The sequence below is a fragment of the Serinus canaria genome, chromosome 6, assembly GCF_022539315.1.
Source record: "Serinus canaria isolate serCan28SL12 chromosome 6, serCan2020, whole genome shotgun sequence".
NCBI classification, from domain to species: domain Eukaryota; kingdom Metazoa; phylum Chordata; class Aves; order Passeriformes; family Fringillidae; genus Serinus; species Serinus canaria.
In genome coordinates, this window is record NC_066320.1 from 21,088,997 (window position 1) to 21,109,406 (window position 20,410).

Sequence of the window (20,410 nt, forward strand, 5' to 3'; positions counted from 1 at the left end):
GTGACTCTATTTCCTTCAGCCTTTGGGGTAGGTTGTTTTCCAGCTCATACTTTCCTCTGTCCACTTTTCAATTGCTGTGTGTTTCCTCAGAAGGGCAGTGCCCAGACAGGGCTGCAGTTATTCCAGCTGAAGTTTTATCAGCATGGGTGGACTATGAGATTTCTGTCATTATCTGTCAGGCTGTACTCCAGCACGTGTATCCCACTATTGTGTTTGCAATGGTCTGATATTAACTCCTGGTTTTCCCCAGTCCTTGTGTGCACTGCTGGGGCTTATCTCCCTGCTTGCCAAGTGCTCTCCTGGCAGCAGGAGTGACAGAGAGCCCACTTTCATGGTGAGAAATCAGGCAGCACTTGCTGACGCGTTCTCTTGCTCCCTTCAGTGAGGCTGAGTGCTGTTACTCCAGGCACTTGTGGCCCTGGGTATGAGGGCAGCCTGGCCTGCCGGGAGGGATTAGCCACCCCTTCTTTCCCTCACCCATCTTTCCCTCACCCATGGACACAGAGAGGGCATCACTCAGGGGAAAATCACTTTTAATGTCGATATCCCCGTTGTGTTGAGCCTCTACAAAAACTACTGACTGGTCTGTCCCACCCCAACGTCTGGGTGTGAGCCTCCTTCACAGCGGCAGGCGTGTGTGGAGAGGAGGATGGTCCAATGCAGCATGGAGAGCCCCCTCCCCAGCGAGGGGGCTGCACTGGGGGTGAGCTGGGCTCCTTGCCCTGAGCCTGGCAGGGCTTCGGGAGGGCTGGGCCATGTCCATGGTCAGCGTGAGCGAGGCGCTGCAAGCGGGTGTGTCACCAGGCATGGCACAAACGTGTGCTGGGGCCCTGAGCTGCGCGTGGCACCCCCCAAATAGCACATTCTCCTCGTGCTGGAGACCACATCTTGCAGCACTGGCACTGCGGGGCTCCGGGCCTCGCTGGGATGGGGATGGTAAATGATGTTAAAGGGCAGTTCTGGGTTGGGCTGCCCCTCCCTGCACTGCTTGCAGGGATGCCGTGACAGACACTTTTTCACCTTTCCTTTTTCCACCTCTTCCTTGAGACCAGATGCTACCAGGGAGTGGCTCGCAAGGGCAAGGGCCCTTGGACTCCAGCTAGCTGGTCCAGGCTGCCTGCGTGGTTCAGCCCTGCCGGGGGTACATCCTTTCTCGCCTGGGGATGGGGCTCTGCACAAATCCTGCAGGGAGGGGCGGCACGAGCGGGCGGACAGGCAGCGAGCGAGTGCAGACCTCCTGCTGTTGGACGTGAGCCTCATGGCAGGAGACCCCCATGCTGCAGACCTGGAAGACACAAACACAGCCTGGTGCAGGTGGCCAGAGCTTGCCCTCTCTGACCTGCTGCTGCTCAAGCCTGCAGCACCTTTCCTAGCCAAGCTCAGGTGTGTACTGGTGCAGACAGTGAAAACATGAGCTAAGCTCTCACTCATCTCTGACATCCAGTCTGCTGTTGAGAGCAGATCCTGCTCCAAAGCCCTTGATCCTGCTCCAGCCCTCATCAACATGCACACTTCCATGGGCTCCAAACACCCCACTTGGTTTTGCTGCCTGAAACTTATTTTACACTATTTAAACTGAGTGACATCCCACTTGCTGGGAAAGAAATGTTGCACCAAGAGGCAGGTTCCTACCTCCAGTCTGCATGGGCCTCCAGCACTGTGCTCTGGCCACGCTGCTGCTCAGGTGATTAATGGGGCGAGATTGGAGCTTTCCTCTGGTGACTTCTCACCTTCTGACGATGCCCGCTGCTTGCGCCCACCTGCAGCAGCAAGGGTGCTTAGGGCTGGGGTGCTGGGAGCCAAGGGTGCTCAGGGCAGGGGTGCATAGGGCTGGGCCGGGACCTAGTGGCTGGCTCTGCCTGAGCTAGCCCTAGGTGCAGTTTTGCCTTTTACTGAGGTAGTGACAGGAAACTAGGTTGTCCCCTGTTCCACACCAGCCCCATGCAGGGTGTCCCCAGGACAGGGCTGGGGAGCAGCTGACACAGGCAGTGGGGTGCCGAGGCAAAGCTCTCCCCTGGGTGTGCCGTGCCTGGGTCAGTCACTCACTGAGGGATCTCAGCAGCCTCTTGCCCAGCGCCTCCTCAGAGCTGCTCGGCGATGAGCTTGTCCCAGCGTCTCGACCTGGGGACTCTGCTTCCAGGACGGTCCCGCAGCACTCACTGTCTGCAAAAGCCCAGCATGGCTGCAGCACCTCAGGGCACCATGGTCTCGCCAGCCCCAGGGTCAGGTGTGTGTGCCCCCCGGCTAGACTCACTCTGCCGCTTGCTGTTCTCCTCGTTGTCAGCCAGCTCCTCCTGGATGAAGGGGATGCCCTCCATGCGCAGGAACACTGACTCGCTGGGACTGCGCAGCCCCTCCGCACGGCTGCCTGCAGGGACACGGGGCACGGAGGTGCTGTGCCCTGGGGCAGGACGTGGCAGGATGCCAGCCATGGCAGCAGGTCCAACTGCCAGGGAGCCCGGGGACACGAGCACAAGGCAATGAGGAATTACATGCTGCACACTGGCAGCTGTGTGGACGTGCAGGCATCCACAGGTGTATGTGTGCAAATGCCTGCGCTGTATACGAGCCCCACTCCATGTGCAACTGGATCCCAGAGGTGGCGTGTGCACCAGAGGGGAGAGCACAGACCCCCCACAGTAGGGGACACGCTGGCCTGTGGCAGGGAAGGAATGCTGTTGGGTGACTCACACATGATGCTGTTCCTCTCATTCAGGAGGGTGGCAGGGTCCTCCTTGGGTGTCTGTGGGGTTCCCCGCGCAGTCGAGGCCTTGGTTGAATCCCTGTCGAAGGCCTCCATGTCAGGGGACTGAGGCGAGCTGTCCATGCGGCTGGCCACCAGCGCGTTGTGGTACTGCTGCCGGGTCACCTGGGCACACAGACGTGCACCCAGCTCAGTGGGCACCGGGCCCACCAGGACTTCTCGGAGACTTGGTGGCTCCAAACCTCCAGGCAGCAGGAGTAAGTGCAAGACTCCTCAGCACCCGCCGGGCACCCACCAGGCTCCTGGGGCACAGTGGGGCAGGAGGGCGCCTGGACAGGGGTGGCCAGGGTGGGACGGTCCCTGCCAGCCCTGCCCATACCTTGACGAACTGCACGTCGCAGAGGATGTGCACGGAGTAGTCAGGCGTGTAGATGTTGTTGCTGCTGCTGTGGAGCTGCGTGCTGCTGCCTCCATAGTCCTCCCGGTTGGGGGACTCGGAGCGGTTGAGGCCGCTGCAGCGCGACGGTGACCTGTTCACTGCGGGAGGGGACAGCAGAGAGAGAGGCAGACACTCACTCTCGCTCATGCTGCTGCTTGGGTTCCCTGTGCCAGTGTAGGGCCAAGGTGGACCAGCCACCTTCAGCTGCTGCTCCCCAGGACACGGGGCTGGCAGGGGTCCTGCAGCCTGTCCTCCTCACAGCAGGCTGGTGTGGAGACTGTGCCATGCCAGCCCCACACAAACCAAAGGGACTGGGCAGGACTCTGACCCGGTGCCAGCAGCAGCAGAGGTTGGGGCTGCTGCCTGCCTGTCACAGCTCTCCTATTAATGCCGGCCTTCTGCACCACATTTGGCACAACTTCTCCTGGTTGCAGCCAGCAGCCTGCGAGTATTTGCTTAACCTGTCTCAAAGGCATGCTCCTGTTCACCCCAACTATGACAGATCAGGAGGAGAGGCTGCCATGGCAAGCTGGTCTGTCACTCACATTGACTGATGGCCTCTGACACACAGCATGGCCTCTGACACACAGAATGATGGATTTTGTCTAGTCAGTGATTTATTAGGGAACAAAGGCAGTTTGTTCCTTGCATAGGTGACGTCATGCTGACTTTGCTCTGCTGCTAGAATGCCTTTTTATTACCCAGATCAGCAGAAAGCAAGAGGGGCAGGGCAGCAGGCATGCAGTGCTGCAAGTCACTGTCACCAAAAGCAGCAAGCCAAAACCCCAAGAGCTAAGTGCAGGAAATTTCAGGAAGTGCCCACCAAAGAAAGCCCAAGCCCATGCTTCCCCTTGTCCCCATCCCATTCTTCTAGGGATTTGTATCATACCGAGGAGGCTGTGGCAGGACTGCTGGCCCCAGTGTGCCACCAATGGTCCAACCAGTGAGGAGTTGCCCAGGGGTGCTGTGGGTACTGCCCAGCATGCAGGGTGCAGGGGGGCTGGGGCACTGTGGACAGGGTGCTGGAAAGAGCCTGTCACATGCAGAGGCCCCTGGCCAAAGCCATGCCCTGTTACCTGGAGAGCCAGCCAGGGAGTCCCCTCTGCTGAAGGCGAAAGTGCGGGACACTGAGACAGGCACTGCAGAGAGAGGGAGGGAGACGGAAGGAGGGGACCCAGGGGAAAGGTGAGGGAATGGAGGTGAGGGTGGGATACAGACCAAGAGGAAAAAGAAGAAGAAATAGAATCATGTGCCAGCAGTCCTGGGCTGAGCTCCCATTGCTGTCTCCAGCATCCCTTTCCACCCCTTTTACACCCTCCTGCTTCTGCTTTTGGACAGGGCCACGGGCAGGAATACAGACTTGGAAGTTGTTTATCAGCAGGTTACTCTGTGACAAGGTCAGGGGAGGTGAGGCAGGGGGGATCTGCTCCTGCCAGGCCTGTCTGCAGAGCCACACAACTTCCTGGAGCCCTGGCATGGGTAGAAAGCATCTTTCCCCCACGAGTTAAGTGCTGGCACTTGGCTCTAGCCCTTTGCCAGCTATTGCCAGGAGAGGGGGCTTTGTGGTCAGCTTATGCCACCTGGGAAATGGGTGGAAGCTGCACTTGGTATCTGGGATGCCTCTGTGTGTGCAGGCACATGGCAGAGAAGGAATATGCTCTGCAAAAGTTGCTGCCCCAGCCCCCCACCTGCAGGCACAGGCTGACAGAAGCTCTTCACAGTAATGCAAAGCAAAGGCATCCATGTCAGACTCCTTGCAGTTCCTTGCAAGGTCCTGGGTCTCAACAACCTTCGGGTGATGCCAGGAAGAGCCACCCACTGGGGGCTGATCCTTGCAGGAACTGCAGGAAGCCAGGACTCTGCATCTGGGTCTGCCTGACCCATTGCCACAGAGAAAGTAAATCATAGACACTCACTTTCCATGTTTTATTGCCATGGGTTACAGCAGCAATGACAATTTCTAGGGCAGGCCATTCCCCCTGCTGGTGATTGCTGCCCTGGACAGCACTCCTGGGCCATGCCACAGGGGAGGGGGGAGCACGGAGAGACCAACACACAGGGTGAGTGATGCACTCCTGAACACTTGCCAGTGTCTGCTTTCACCACTGCCACTGTCCACCTCCAAAGCAGTGGGAGATGTGAGCCTGCTGGCTGCCAGCCCCTACTCCAGCCATTGCCATGATTCCCCCCAGCTGCCAGCCCTCCTGCCCTACCTCCAGCCACTGTGTCCACAGCACAGCTGCAACACTCTAGGAACTACCTGCTGCCTATGTGATTAATGTTCTAAAATTGCTTCAAATGTAAAACCCCCATGAAATTTGCCCTGCAGTCGCCTTTTCTAATCTCCCTGCTGCTCTCTCAGGAATTCCTGTTCCGTGTCCTCCCCTGAATCAAAACAGTCTGCAAATAAAAAAGGCATCAGCATGAAGCACTGCCTGGAATGACCTTGTCCTCATGGGAGCAAAGGATGAGTGGATAACCACTAGCATTGACTCTGTGCTTCCATTGCCTGACCCTCCCACACAGCACCAATGCCAAAGATCAGCTGCAGATAAAACAATTGCATAATAACTGTTAATTAATAACAACCTGTTAAATGCTCGAGGCTGATGTCTGAATTCTCAGCTGTTATATTCTACTCACAGTCCTTCCTTCAAGGAGAAAAGAGGATGCCAACCTCCACCACAAGGGAGATGCCCTGCCACCTCTGCCTCCCAGCCTGCTTCCTTGCTGGCCAGGGCTGAGACACAGGTCTGTCGCACTGCAGGCAGGAATGGCAGCATGGCAGAAAACCCCTCATGGCAGTGTCGTGGGGGAGCAAAGGAGCCCTGAGCAGCAGCGTCCCAGCAGGCGGCACTGCAGACATGAACGGCTGCCCTGACACGGCTCCCACTGCAGCTTCTGCCCTGCCTGGCCCAAGGCAGCACTCAGTGCCTGGGCCTCACTGGGAGGACTCTCACCTAGGATACAGGACACTGGGCCATCCAGCAACACTCTGGCAGAAATTGGCCATTTCATTGCTTTCCTCTGTCCAAACTGACTGCACAGTGGACACAGGGCAAAGCAGCAACGTGCACTGAGCGGTTAATCCATCAGTCCAGAGCCAGCCTTCTGCACTGAGGCAGAGCAAGCAGCAGGAAATAGGTGAACTCTACAGCTGCAGAAAGACTGGGACCCACTAGAGTGAGCCACCTGCCCCGAGAGGCTCCCCCTGTTCTCTTGATGACATTCCTCTTTACATCTCCCTAAAGATTGCCTTTACTAGGTCCTTTTTTTGATTAGGCAGGTAGAGCATCTCAGCTTACCATCAGCACTGCAGATCTGACTGCAACGTCTGGGGTTTGGATGAGGGATGTGATGGACTGGGACTGGGCAGCACCTCAACCTCACAGGACCAAACCTTTGTAGGGGTTATAGCAAAGAAGGGGGTACCTCTCAGTTTCCTTAAGTCAGAGCTCCCTCTTAACTCCTGCAAGCAGGGGATCTGCTTCTTAACCCACCAGCTCTGCAGGCAGGGAATTTATTGGCACTCGGCTAATTTCCCACCGCCACATGCAAATAGCTCACAGGTAAATCAACCCATCTCTGCAATTCCCAAGAAGCCCAATGTGGGGCCCGTGTTCAGGTTGTGCCCTGAGCCTCAGGAAGGCAAGGTTATGGTGACACCTAGAATGAGTGTAACACCCACCTGTGGGCACTGCTCCTCACAGCACCAGCTGTGCTGGGACCCACCAGCAGAGAGCCAGCACATGGTAGAAACTTCAAAAGGACATCAAAGCGACCTCAGAGGGACCTCCAAGTCACTCTGTGGGGTCTTTGCTGCATCAGCCCCTCAGCATGTTGTTTCTCTGCCTACCTCAGCACAGTCTGAGCTGTTTTGCATGGGGAGAAAAGCCATAGCTCTTCCAGCCAGTCAGTGCTGCAGAGAGGTTTTAGGGCCTCAGCCTGTCCCAAAATACTTACGTAGGAAGGAGGATCCTGCCAGGCTTCCCATTTTTCGCACATCGTTTTCTGAAACAACAGTTGGAGGTGTGGGAATAGCAGAGGAAGGGCTCCTGCCCCACACCCCAAAGCAGGGCCACTCCACCCCATGGCCAGCCCTTTCTCCTGGCACCAGCTGGTTTAGCCTCCATGGATGCTGCTGCAGCAAAGGCAGGGCCAGAGGGAGCTCACAGAGGCCTCACCTGAGGAGACAACAGCCATGATGGCAGGCACACCATAGTAGGTGAATGCCCCATTCTCAAACCGCAGTCCTTCCTTGCCGACCTCCACCTGCACCTTCCCCTGGAAGGAGGAGGAGAACCCTCTCAGACAAGCACCCCGTGCTCCTGACCCACCCAGGGCTGCAGGGACCCCTGCTGTCCCCCACAAGAGGATGGGCATCGTTGCTATTAGAAGCAGGCTAGGACGAGGTGGCAAGGAGAAAACAGGGCCACGCCTGCCACCCTCTGCTTGCCGCTGTCCCAGGCACCTGCAGGATGAGGACAAAGTAGTCGACAGGGCGGTTGCGCTGGTAGAGGTAATGCTCCGCTGCCTTCTTGTTCTTTCGGTCGTACTTGAGCTCCTGGATGACATTGGGGTGTTTCAGGAGCCGCAGCAGGATCTTCTCAGAGAGGTAGGGGGACTTGAAAGGCTCCACTTCTAGAGGGGAGGCAACACACACATGCTGTTCTCAGCAGGCCTGGGACTGCCCAGAACCCCTCATCCTCTGAGCTGCACAGCCCTGCTCCTGCAGCCTCAGACCCGCTCTGGCAGGGCAGTGGAATGTCCAGGCTGTAGGTCCAGCAGGTGGAAATTGCTTAGTCAGGGGCAGCCCAACCCAGGGACGGCTCAGGATGCCCTGTGGGGCTGGTGCTGCAGGGCCTGCACAAGGGGAGTGTACCTGTTGCCATGAAGCGATGGGTGGCCAGGAGGAGCTGCGGGGAGATCTTCACCTTCATCTCACTCTCTGAGAGCCTGAAGATGGAGAAATCCTGGGGCTTGCGTCCTCGGTGGGGAACCCGCTCCTTCTTCCGATTGTCAGCTGCAGGCAGAGCAGAGCGGTCACTCACAAAGCCGCTGCAGCTGCAGGGCCCCTTGTCACATGCACACACAGGGACAGGCATGTCTGGCTGCACCCTAAGGCAGGGCTGCTGTGGAGCAGCAGAAGGAGCAGTGGGGCACATACAACCTGCTGCGCATGCAGCCTTGGGAGCAGCTTCTGGGGCAGGGAGCAGGATTGTAAACCACACTTATTCCTCAGGAACAAGCCCTGGGCTCTCCAAGCTGGATGCATCACCCAGAGTTGCAAATGAGCTTGGGAACCACCCATTTCATGCCCAGCATAGATGTTCCTAGGTCAGGCCCTGCCCAGCCACCACTGCTGATGCTGGTACTTCTCTATCTCAAGCATCCAAGATAGAGACACTTCACCAGTATCTCTCCATCATTTTGGTCTTTCCAATCACAACAGCAAATTACTCTGGGGAAGGACCACAATTTGCTCTGGTCTGTTTCCTACCCACATCTGTCTGTGCAAGCTCCCACCCTGGCTCCTGCAATCACAGTAGCTGCTCTGGGACACTAACTGTACAGATCTGTCTCATCCAGGATCTCGGACTTGATGATCTCCTCAATGACATCTTCCAGGGTGACAATGCCCATCACCTCGTAGAACGGGTCTCCTTCCCCTTCATTGTTCACCCGCTGCACGATGGCCAGGTGGGACTTTCCTGCAGAGGAAAAGGAGAGTGGCAGTGAGACACCTGGCCTGGTGAGAGGGTTCCCCAGCATGGTGGGCAGGGAGGTGGGCAGGGTTTGGTGGGAGGCACAGATCACAGCAGACACCATCACCCAAACCCACCCAAGTGTGGTAACCCAAGGAGAAGGGCTGCACACTCAGCCTAGCCTACAGGACAGCTGCTGTCCAGACTGGTTTGTAGATGTTGACTCTTTTTGGAGGCCACCTTCCCTCTTTACCCATGCTGTGAGTCACTCTGTTCAGCTCTTTGAAAGCCTCCTGTGCAGGAATGAAATGTACATTACACCATCTTTTCCTCACCCTCAGCTTCATTGACATGAAACAATTCTTAACAGAGCAATGAGACAATGTTCTCCAACACAGAAATGTGAATGTGTCCTTGGCTCTACTGATTTCCCATATCCTCCTGGTGTTTCTCATTCTGTCGCTAATTATCTTTCCTATTAAATTGCCAGGAACAGCTCCCCCTCATCTTTCTATCCATCACTGTGTAGACCAACACTGAGGTTTTTCATAAAATATGGGCAAAGCCTCCATCTCCTTGAAACAGCAGCTGGCTTTTATGCAGAAACATGAATGTTTGTTTGCAGCTTTCAGCCCAGCTCCTGCAGAACTCTTGGGGGAACCATCTGGATGCAGACACTGAACACTTTTCAACCCATCAGCTTGCACCTGAAATTTTCTCCATGTCCTGCCCTTAACAGGCATCTTCTCTATGTTACCTTAAACAAACAGAGTGAGTCCAGGATCTTCAGCTGCAATGATGTTGACTCCTGCTTGGAGTTCCAGTGTTCCTGGATCACAGTTTCAGCTTCCTCACTTGCCCCTTGTAAGCTGGCAGCTCTGCTGACACATTCTCAAGTTTCTTGGTTTTGGCATACTTGAAACATTTCTATATGTTTTTGCATGTCCAGCTCTCTGTAAGCTGTTTTGACTTTTTCAACCTCTCCCTTCCTTTACTGGCTGCTCTGATTTATGGTCCTGCTCAGCATCTTGACCAGAACCCAACTTCCAAGCCACAAACAATCTCTGGGTTTCCAGCTCCAACACGTTCTTGGACCTGCCAATGAACAGCACTGGGTTTCTTACTGCCTGTGTGGCTCCCACACTGCCCACCAGTGCACACAGATTCTGAACCTCTAGTTTTACTTAAAGGCACCCTCACAGCCAAAAACTTCTGCTCCCTCTGTTTGCTCTGCATCCCTGGGGTCTCCTGTTGCAATGCCTGCACAAGCCCAGAAGTCCTGCAGTGATGTCTGGGAAGCTGCTAACACCTTATTTCCCCATGGGCTCAGAGCTGAGCTCCTTCAGCAGCAATGGTCACCCAAAACAGAGAAAGGTCCTCTCTGCTATGCAGCTGCCTCTGCATCCACTTCTCCCATAAACCCATCCCAACAAGCTCTCCTGCTGCTCCCAACTAGGGATGTGAACAGCATCCACGCATTAAGATGTGACAGGGTGGGCTCCTGTCGGGTGCACAGCTCCTTCCTTGCCTGCAGTGCCTCCCTGCTCTCATCCCTGCAGAGGTGCAGGGACAAGCACACCCAGAGCAGCCTGGCAGCCCCACAAACACGTCTTGCTGGGGATCATGTGACCTTCAAATAACCCTGCCCTGGATCTGAGACGAGCAGACGACATTTCTCAGCTGAAGAACAGCACCATACATTTCTCACAGCAAATCTTGGGCATTTTCCACAGTATAAATTCCCTCCTCCTCATACCAAGCTTTTATTGCAAGATTTCAGAGAGCAGCTCGCTGCCTCCCACGCCTACAGATTTAGAAATGAGAACATAACATTGCAGCAAGTAGCACTGTGATTTACTTTAAAAAACCCCAAATCAATAGCCCTGGGGCACTGAAAATTCAGCATGTTCTTTAGACTAGGCTATTTCACTCCTTTCATACATAGGTTTGTGCATCTTTTCTGTTTATAAAGCAACACGGCACTTAAGAAGGAAAAAGCAGAGGAGTTGGCTGCAAGACAGCAGCAACAGCTACATTTCATCTTAGCAAAGTCCAGCTTTTGAAAAGGTCTCCTTTGCCAAACTCTGCTCCCAAACACTGGGGCCATCTGGTCTCCTACAAGTCCTTGGGTGAGCGAGGAAAGGGAAAAAGTTATTTCTTTTGGCTGAGAGCTTGTTGTTAATGACATTTACACGCAACCCAAAACCACCAAGCCCTCACAAAAAGCTTAGGTGCTACTTAAAGGCAGTCAGAGTGTGATGGAGGCAATTCTTTTTTTGGCCAAACACCTACATCGACACTGCAATTTACACTAGAAATGTGATTCAAGCTCCATGTTCACATAGCTGCAAATGAGATTATTTAGAAATAGCCCAGCACCATTGGCCTGGAAGGAGACCCATGGCTTCACTGCACTGGGGGCAGAGCCAATAGGGCTGTTAGAGCACTCCAGAGTTCTTTATTTTCATGGAAAATAAACACTTGTATTCACACTCCAAACCCCCAGGTTCAAGTTTCCAGGCTAATACCCATGCTACAAATGGAGCAGGTACCCAACAATGGAGAATTGTTGCAGTTCAGTGTGGTTGCTGCTGCCTGTGCTGGGAGAGCTGATCCCAGCCCATGCCTGGCCAGCTGGTATCCATGTCACAAAAAGCCCTGAACGCCAGCTAGTCCTGGTCCTTTAAGTGAGTGCTGCTCACAGCTGCTCCCCTCTGGGAGAGGGCTGACATGCTCCCATTTCCCACCTGAGGGACATGAGATCATTCCCAAAGTTGTGCCCCACCCCCCTGACCCGACTGGGTCCTCTATCTCCTCCCATCAGCTTTTTAACAGACCCCATACAGTTCAGTGTGGGGTTTGCAGCTGCCCTGGCTGTATGGCCATGGCTTGTTCCTTCCTGGGCAATGCTGCCAAGCTCAGCTAGATCCCTCTGCCCAGCTCTGGGACCTACTACACTTGGAGGGGAGGAAAAGCAGTGGCCTCCAGAGCACGTACAAGGGCAGAATCTGGGCAATGAAATGGAAGCAATGTCTGAGGGAGGGTGGCATAGGGACAGACCTGCGGACACCAGAGGGGCCACATTTGCCTCTGCAGCCATTATCCAGCAGGTCAGCCTCAGTGGGAGCAAAACAGAGGGAGGTAAATAATTTAAACAAATGCCTAAGCTTGACCTAAAACAGCTTTAAGATCTGTAAAACTGCTTCCAAAACCTGTGCTGTTGTAACCACTGCTCGATAGCTCAAATGAGATGAATTATAAGGGTGAGCTGCTTCCCCACTAGCAAGCTGTCACACGTAAACTTTACAGGGCTATGGCTGATGCAGGAAAGCACAGTGGAACACTTGAGCATCAAAGCCTTGGTTTGGCAAATGCTAGAACAAATGGGCAATTAACTTTCCTTGTGCGAGCAGCTCTGCTGGCCTCGGCAGGACTGCTCTTGCACAGGAAGTCTATAGGTGATTAAGTGTCTGCTCAGCATGGGCTACAACTGCACTAAATTCTTTATGAGCTACATGAAATCTGCTCTTTTCAAACAACAGCTTCAGTGGAAAGTTAATGCCTCAAAATGCTAAATTACAGAGCTAATATAAACAGCTGAGAGCTTCCAGATGGAACAAGCATCTGAACAGCTATCCAAAGCTTTTATGCCCATTTTTAGGAGCCTTGTTTTTCATAGGCACCTAAATGACCTTGGGCTCATAGATCCACCTCCAAGAATCGTCCCCAATGAGGGAACAGGGTTTGAACACATGGAAATGCCTTACTTCTGGGAAAGAAAGTGCTGTTGGGTTCAATTATAGCCCAGTCTACTTCTTTATCATTTTTTTATATAGGTACCCTGCAGAGGAATGTTAAAGATGTTTTAGCCTTGTCTCTTGTTCCACAGGCTGAACATCCTGAGCCTGACATTAATTTTCATAAATTTTACAGTTAAGATATGAAGCTGTTATTAGGAGATCAAAGGTACAGGCACAGACCTGTGCCTGAACCATTTACAGCTACAAAATGGAAGGCCAAAAAAAAAAAAAAAAGAGTAATTTTTAAATAAGGTTGATTTGTGAAACAACCATGATGTAACTGAAATCTATTTTCTGTGTGCCTTTCTTCAGAGCTCTTCACAGGGGCTGCCAGCATCTCCACGCCCTCTTGCTGAACTGCATCTGAAGAAAATGGGGACCTTGATCTGAGCACCTTGAACTGGAAATGTGTGTGTGTGATCCTGTGTTACCACCACTCTGCACGATGGGTGAAAGCACACACTGTGTCCAGAGGAAATGCACATCTAAGCAAGGGGGAAATAACCAAGAGGGCTGCAGGGTCCCACAGCTCTACAGTAATAAGAGCTAGGTAAAGGAAAACTGTAAATCCCAACCTAACCCAGACCTTTCTCGGAGACAAAAACTTCACCTGCTCACATCTGTTTATAGCTTTTCTCATAGTTTCTTTTTGTGCTTTTCCTAATCCTAAGAAAAACTGTAAAAAAGATGGAATATTTGGAATAGCTGATCTATCACCATTGGAGATCAGAAAGGTAAGGAGAAGATTAGAGGGGACTCAGAACCCAAACTTCTATTTGTAGTGCAACAGGATCCTGACCTCCTGGGTACCCAACAGCTCAGCATGAAGGTGCCTTTGACAGCTATGAAGAGGGAAGTGGGTGGCAGGGTGCCCTCTCCCCCAAGGACTTGGCTCCCTTCTTGCTTTGCTGAATGCTTTTCCAGAGCAGGCCTGACCCTGGGATTATCGGGGTGGGGTAGAGCAGTCCAGGGTTTACACGACAAGATTTAGCACAGTTGAGTGGGAAAAGCACAGTAATGTTTCAGGCAGAATTGCAGAATGAGACACTGAGATCGTTTTTTGTCTATCAGCAGCTCCCTTGCTCTCAGCCTGGCAATCACATTCCAGGGGACATGTAGGTGATAGCTCCTGGGAAAAACTGGCTCCTTAACCCATACACCTGCCTTGGGAGGGCATTGCTTCAGCTCATCAAGATGCCCAGCAGAGTGACTGAAACACTTGCAGAAATCTCTTGAAAGCTGAGTTAAATTTGAAGCAACACTGTGTGCTTGCAGTGCCTGCGGGATCAGAAGGATGGTACAAAAAGCATCTGAAATGGCACTGACCCCAATTCCTGGCAAATGTAAGCACCTTCTCCAACTACATTCAATTTGCCCAATTCTAATAGAGGCCGTGGAGCATTTTGAAATGTAAAGACAGACCCTAGGGCAGAGCTGTCCTCCACAGGACAGGCTGTTTTCCCTGCTAAGCCTGAAATTTGGGGTTTGGAGAACTTATTTTTAGTAACTCTTAAAAGATGCCAAGCCACAGAAGGCTAATTTGAGTTGCAGCTCAGCCTCTGCTCTGCTGCAGGAAAATGAACATTAAGAGCAAATTTCTACTGTTCCTCTGACAGAGGAAAGTTACTTGCTGAAAGGTGCCCATGCTGTATATGGACCCCTCCAGGAAATCAGTCAATAAAACCCACAAACAAATTGAGGAAGGGAAAAGACTGTGACCTCCTAGAAGCACTACAAAACAAGGAGGTGGACCTCACAGGAGGAGTTATATCACTGGACTGGAGCTGCAACATGCATTGCTTGGTTATCTTCAAGAAAGGAGGAGAAACAGATTGTATCACCCACGACATTTCACACTGAATAAATGCAGAAAGTCTTCCTCATAGCTCCACATTCCCTAGGTAAAGTTTATCCTACAGAAAGCTCATCTGCCTCCCGACAGCTGTAGCTTGCTAAATATGGTGCAATTATTTTTTTGGTGTATTAGGTATTTTTTCCTGGGAGCCCAGAATAAAGCCAGGTACTCCAAGGTGTACCATTACAAATTGCAAGGGATTGTATCCAAATTTTTTCACTCCTTCAGTATTTTCATCTTTCACCAGGCTTCAGGCAGCAAAATTACTGTACTGGTATGTATTTTCTTATTTCTAGTGAAGAGGGGACACATTTTGTCTAGGATCCTTCACTTAGCACTTCTCAGTTAATGCTGCACAACAATGTATGCCTTCTATAAAAGACTGTGTCTAGTTAGTTTCCCTGAAAAGATGGCAAATTGGGTGTCCAGCTCTCATTATTTGTGAGTTCTTTTTGCTGAGAAGATGAAGTCAAAACCATATTGCAGGACAAGTATTTCCTTCCTTCAGCTGAACCTGTCTCATGCTGCTGTAATGTCGTTTTTCTACATGGTTTTTGCAGCTGCCCTCCTCATTAGGGCTGTGTGTTGAAGTCTGCACTATTCTCTTGCAGGCCAGACTGCCCCTCTGGTGCTGTTTGGAGTCTTCTCTGGGTTTTTCCCAGCTCCCATTGGAACCTCCAATTTAACCACTTCTCTGCAGGAATCAGTACTGAAAGAGAAATCAAACAATGGCTGTAGCAGCAGGGCTGTGAAAAGGCAGAGGTGAAGAGTTTGACCAGTTCTGCTGTGATGGAGCAGGGCCCAGGGTTTGCTAACCAGGAGCTCACAGCTCTTGGGCACCATAACCACACTGGGCCAGTGGCTCCCTGGCTGCTACTGAGTGTGTGCTACTCTTCAATACAATTTAAATGTAAAATTAAATAGAAAGCTGATGCTACAGATGTGTGGAAGGTAATCCCTTCTACACAAGGTCCTGCTGGGGGAGAGGCACATCTAATTGTGGACACATCTAATTTGTGGCACATCTAACTGTGGATTAAAATCAAGGTAAACACCAATGCATCTTAATGGAACTACACTCAAACCAGGTTAGTGTGAGCATACCTAGAAACAAATGAAGGAAAGCTTCCCCTCTAACCCTGCTACAGAAGACTAAAGAGGAAAAAAGGCTGGGACAGAACAGCAAGAGAAAAGAAATGCCTCAGGTAAACAAGGATAATAGTGAGATATTGGTGAGTAGGAGAGAGAAAATGAAAGTGCTGTCAGAGGTGTGAGGAAGAATCCAAAAGCACTGTATTTAATAATCCCTTGACATTTTCAGTAAGAAAGAACAAATGTTTGTGTACTGTGGCAAGGAGCTCTGGCAGTGAAATTGTGTTACTTATACATTATGCAAAAAAATGACAGCATGGGTATAGTGGATGTGGCAGAACATTAATCATTAGTGAAACAGATCAGAAGTACACATTGCTATCCAAGGAAGAAGGATATAAAATGTTATAGGAATTTTGTATAAACATTATAATAACAAAAGGAAATAAAAGATACAAAAATTGTTAGAGTTAATAATGAGAAAAGGAAGGAAAATATGGCTTTTCTAAATGTTTGTGAGGGACATAAGGACCTGGAGGTGGTTGTTGATGCCCATTCTTACCAGAGACTTTAATTTCCTAGAAAGAGGCAGGGCTTTATCAGTGGGAGCCTTTGCTGTCCTGCAGGCACCTTGGATGTGTGAAGTGATGAATGCCTTCATTAAACACTCGCTGAGCCAACAAGCAATCAACCTACTTTCTAATTAGTGAAGGTGTCTCAGAAGACCTGGCCATGGAAAGCAACCTTGATTGGATCAAACTTGAAGATACTTCACCATAATTCAAATGGACACAGAAAAGGAGACAGTGATAAAGATTCTTAATTACAAACGGGAAATCTTTATTTTAGAAATTAAATAGTCAAGTGAACAGGGCTGACACAGCAGTGGATGGGGCTGAAGGCAGCTGGGAGCTAACATCTGTCACAGTGTGGGAGCCAGCACGAGAATCTGTATTTGGAACTGGGAAAATACAGGTTAGGAGGGTTCAGGGCTGGGCTGGGGGGTAACTGTTTGCAAATACAGGGTGCCGGGGGTGACCAAATGCCTACAAAGAGAGCAAAGATAAATCAGAAGAAAACATCAATTCTTGGGAAGAAGAACATTTGGGGGAAGAGCTGGAATTCCTAAACCCCGTGCAGAGTTAGATATGAAGACCAAAAGCAGGGCTTTACAACCATGTAGTTTAGAAAATACAAGGAGAAGTGAGGTGGGAACAGATAAAGGGTTTAGGGAGAGCTCTAAATAGGGGCTGTAGCAAAACACCCCAGAAGGCCATAGTGGCAGACAGATACAAAGGAGGAAGAACCTGAAGTGATATGCCAAGAGTTTAAAGGAGCAGTGTTAAAGAAGGATGGATAATCTTCATCTGAGATGAAGACCAGCATAGGAAAGCGCAGGGCAGGTAGCAAGGTTTGTTACCATACCCATGAGCTGACAGAGCAGCACACACCAAACAGCTCTGTTTAAGGAGGGCACAGAGGACAGCAAGCAAAGGACAGGGAATTAAGCAACCACAAGCCCATTTTTATAGGTCTGTTGATCCATAGGGTACCAGACTGTAGAAGAAATTTGGAAGGGGAAGTGTATCAAAGTAAATCAGATAAATTGCAGGGGAGCCGCACCAAGGGAGAGGGTGCCAAAATCATCTGACATCTCTAGACAAGAAAGAGGTAGAAGAGACCTCAGGTGAACTTCAGTGCTATTGCAGGAAGACACAGTTAGGAAGGAACTGTGAAGCACATAAGGCATTAGGAAGACAAGAGACAGCTGGCATGGGGGGAAGGGGGTGGGCATGGACTACTGCAGCTCACCAAGGTTGAATCAAGAAAATAATCTCAATGCTTTTGCTAACAGTCTTGTATAAAACCCAGGAATTTTCTGATTTTCTCCTTTGGGAGTCTCCAGTCCTGCTGAGGGGCAGAGAGGGCAGGTGGTGGCACACAAAACTCCTCTGCCTGTAATCCTGAGTGGTATGGGAACACAGCTGAACATTTCCGGAGAAGATGCTGACCTGCATGTATCTGATGAGCACATTCCTGGCACACTGAGAAATGTCCTACTCTCTCCTCCTCCCACCTCCACAAAGGAGCAGGAGATGACTCATAGAGAGGCTTTCTCTGTACCTGGAGTGGACCAGGTTGGCCTTTCTCATATGACCGGCTCTGCCTGCGGCAGAGCGGCGCCAGGCAGCCCCGGAGCCAAGCGCTGCCCTCCCGCATTACATAATGCAGCATGCCACTGCTGCAGCCATTCCTTGGGCTCACTCACCACAGCATGACGTAGTGAGTAGCACGCGGCAAAACACAGCTCCCAGGGGGAGAGAAAAACACATGCTGTGCGTATTCTCTAGGTATGCTTAATGAAATACAGCTCTCAGCATCTCCCGGGCTGCTGGCAGCTGCTGCATTATGAATGCTGTCACAGCTGCAAAAAAAGTACAGCTCTTTCTAAGGGCTTAATCTTTTCTCCTTTCTTTAAACCATTTGCATAGAAACAATTTATAGACCTCCTTCTCACTGCTGAGCTGAAAATGTGAAAGCTAAGTCATGAGAAGCAATTTCCTGTCAAACTCCTTTGCACAGAACAGAGCAGCGAATGCTGTCTGGGCAATGGTGCAAGGCAGGTGCCATGCCTGTGCTGCCAGGCCACTGCTGCCATTAGCCCCTGGGGGACAGGCTCACCTGCTGAGCCAGCAACCTGCGAGGCCAAAGATTCTTCCACTCTTCATAACATCACAGGTACATCAAGGGCGGCTGGCCCTCAATGCACCCGGGGATGTTCCACCAGGTGACACCAGAGTCATCGACACACCAGCACATGCAGGGACCGATTCCCCCCAGCATCCCTGGTACCTGCCACATCCTGCCAGGAGGCCATGCAAGGCTGCCCGTGGAGGCTGCTGACCTGGAAATCATTGGGGTGCAGAGGGATGCAGGGGAAGGCCGGGGGGGGTGCAGAGGGTGGCCGGGCAACCTCACCCTTCTTGAACTCCTCAAGCAGCGTGTCGAGGCGCGTGTCATTGAAGACGCAGTGGAGCGGGCGGCGGTAGAAGCGGGTAACAGTCTGCAGGGGAGTGCAGTCATCAGGGTCGACAAAGGCCAGGTCTTTGACAAAGAGCAGGTCGACAATGTTGTCGCGCCGGTCACCCTCATAGACTGGAATGCGGGTGTAGCCAGATCGGAGGATCTCAGAGACGGTGGCGAAGTCCAGCACAGCATCGGCCCGGAGCATGAAGCAGTCGGCCAGCGGTGTCAGCACATCCTCCACCACCTTGGTGCGTAGCTCCAGCGCGCCCTGCACCATGGCCAGCTCCTCCCGCACCAGGTCGCCGTGGGGACCAGCGGCGCGCAGCGTCTCCAGCAGCCGCTCCCGCGTTGAGAAGACGCTGAGCTCCTGCCGCAGCGCCCAGTCCAGCAACCGGCTAAGCGGGTAGCAGAGGGGGAAGGCGGCCAGCATCAGCAGCCGGGTGAGGCAGAGCGTGCGGGAGGCGATGGCCAGCCCGTGCCGCGAGCACACCGAATAGGGCAGCACCTCGCCGCCCAGGAAGACGGCGGCGGTACACAGCAGCACCGGCAGCCAGGGCGCTCCCCGTGGCCCGCCGGCCGCCGCCGCCGGCCCGCCGCCGGGCAGGGAGGCGCAGAGCCAGCCGGCCAGCGCCGCGTTGGCCCCCGCCTGCCCCAGCAGAAGCGTGCACAGCAGGTAGGTGCCGCCGCCGCCGCGCACCGCCTGCACCCGCCGTGCCTGCTCCCGCTCGGCGGCCGAGCCGCTGTTGCGCAGGACGCGGAGCTCCAGCGGGTCCAGCGAGAGCAGCGAGAGGCGCAGCCCGCTGAACAGCGCCGACAGCCCCAGCAACAGCAGGGCGCCCAGCGCCCGCAGCCAGCCCGCCTCGGGCAGCGGCAGCAGCCAAGTGCCCAGCGGCGGGGCGGCCGGCCGCACCCGCAACAAGAAGCCGCCGGCCGCACCGTGGTGCGCCCAGGCCCGCCCGTCCCAGGCGCACAGCGAGAAGAGCCGCCCGCCCGGCGCCGCCGCCGCCTCGCCCTTGCGCGGCTCCCGCACCCGCACCTCGGCCAGCGCCGAGCCTGCCGCGCCGCCCGAGCGCAGCGGCCCCACCACCTCCACGTCCGAGGCCCAGGCGCTGCGCTCCCGGCACCGCTCCGCCGGGCCCCTCGTCGCCGTGCTCCCCGCCGCCGCCTCTTCGATGAAGACCAGCCGCGGCTCCCGCTCCCCCGCCGGCCCGCGGCTGCCGTTGCCCTCGGGCGGCGGCTGGAAGTAGAGGCGCAGGAGGAAGCGGCTGCCCTCCGCCGCCTGCACCGCGCCGCCCTCCAGAGACACCCGGCCCGGCGTCGTGTCCTCGGGTCGCAGCCCCAGCAGCCAGGCGGCCCCGGCCGGCGGCCGCGGCGACAGCGAGAAGAAGAGCAGCAGCACGGCGCCCCGGCTCCGGCCCCAGCTGCCGCCGCTGCCGCCGCGGCCCGGGCCCGCCGCTGCCGCCATGCCGCTGTGCCGGCACCGCAGTGCCCGCCCGCCGCCCCGGGACTGCAGCGGGGAGCCGGCACGGCACTGCACGGCACGGCACGGCACGGCACTGCACTGCACGGCGCGGCGGCACACGTGGGCCGGGGGGCGGGCGGCCGCCGCGCCACGTGCGACCGGGAGCCGGCCTGCGGCGCCCCGGCGGGAGGGGCCGGCGGAGCGGGGCCGGCAACCGGGACGCTACGCAGGGAACTGAGGAGTTCGCCCATCCGCCCTGAGCGAGAGCATCCCCGCGGCGGGCGGCACCGCGCGCTCTCTCCGCACCTGGTGAGGTGCTGGCGGAT

General features: G+C 53.9%; 1 protein-coding gene across 1 annotated transcript; it reads right to left on the reverse strand.

Moving 5' to 3' along the window:
* Positions 1-516: 516 nt before the first annotated feature.
* Positions 517-20,087, reverse strand: CNNM1 (cyclin and CBS domain divalent metal cation transport mediator 1). The gene is made up of 13 exons (XM_018911161.3): positions 18,575-20,087; positions 8,711-8,854; positions 8,026-8,166; positions 7,615-7,784; positions 7,328-7,427; positions 7,107-7,154; positions 4,220-4,282; positions 3,084-3,241; positions 2,692-2,869; positions 2,255-2,368; positions 2,047-2,163; positions 1,633-1,760; positions 517-1,285 (listed from the first exon to the last, which is right to left on the reverse strand). Exons 1-12 carry the CDS (start codon positions 20,085-20,087, stop codon positions 1,681-1,683), a joined length of 2,826 nt encoding a protein of 941 aa, XP_018766706.3. The 3' UTR covers positions 517-1,285; positions 1,633-1,680.
* Between the last annotated feature and the right edge of the window lie 323 nt (positions 20,088-20,410).

Excerpts from the sequence above, each read along its gene's own strand:
- CNNM1 (XM_018911161.3), bottom strand. The coding sequence starts at position 20,087 with ATGGCGGCAGCGGCGGGCCCGGGCCGCGGCGGCAGCGGCGGCAGCTGG. Across the intron at positions 4,283-7,106 it reads GGCAGGATCCTCCTTCCTAC|TGCCTGTCTCAGTGTCCCGC; the intron begins GTAAGTATTTTG and ends CTCTCTCTGCAG. Across the intron at positions 2,164-2,254 it reads GGAGAACAGCAAGCGGCAGA|ACAGTGAGTGCTGCGGGACC; the intron begins GTGAGTCTAGCC and ends GGGCTTTTGCAG.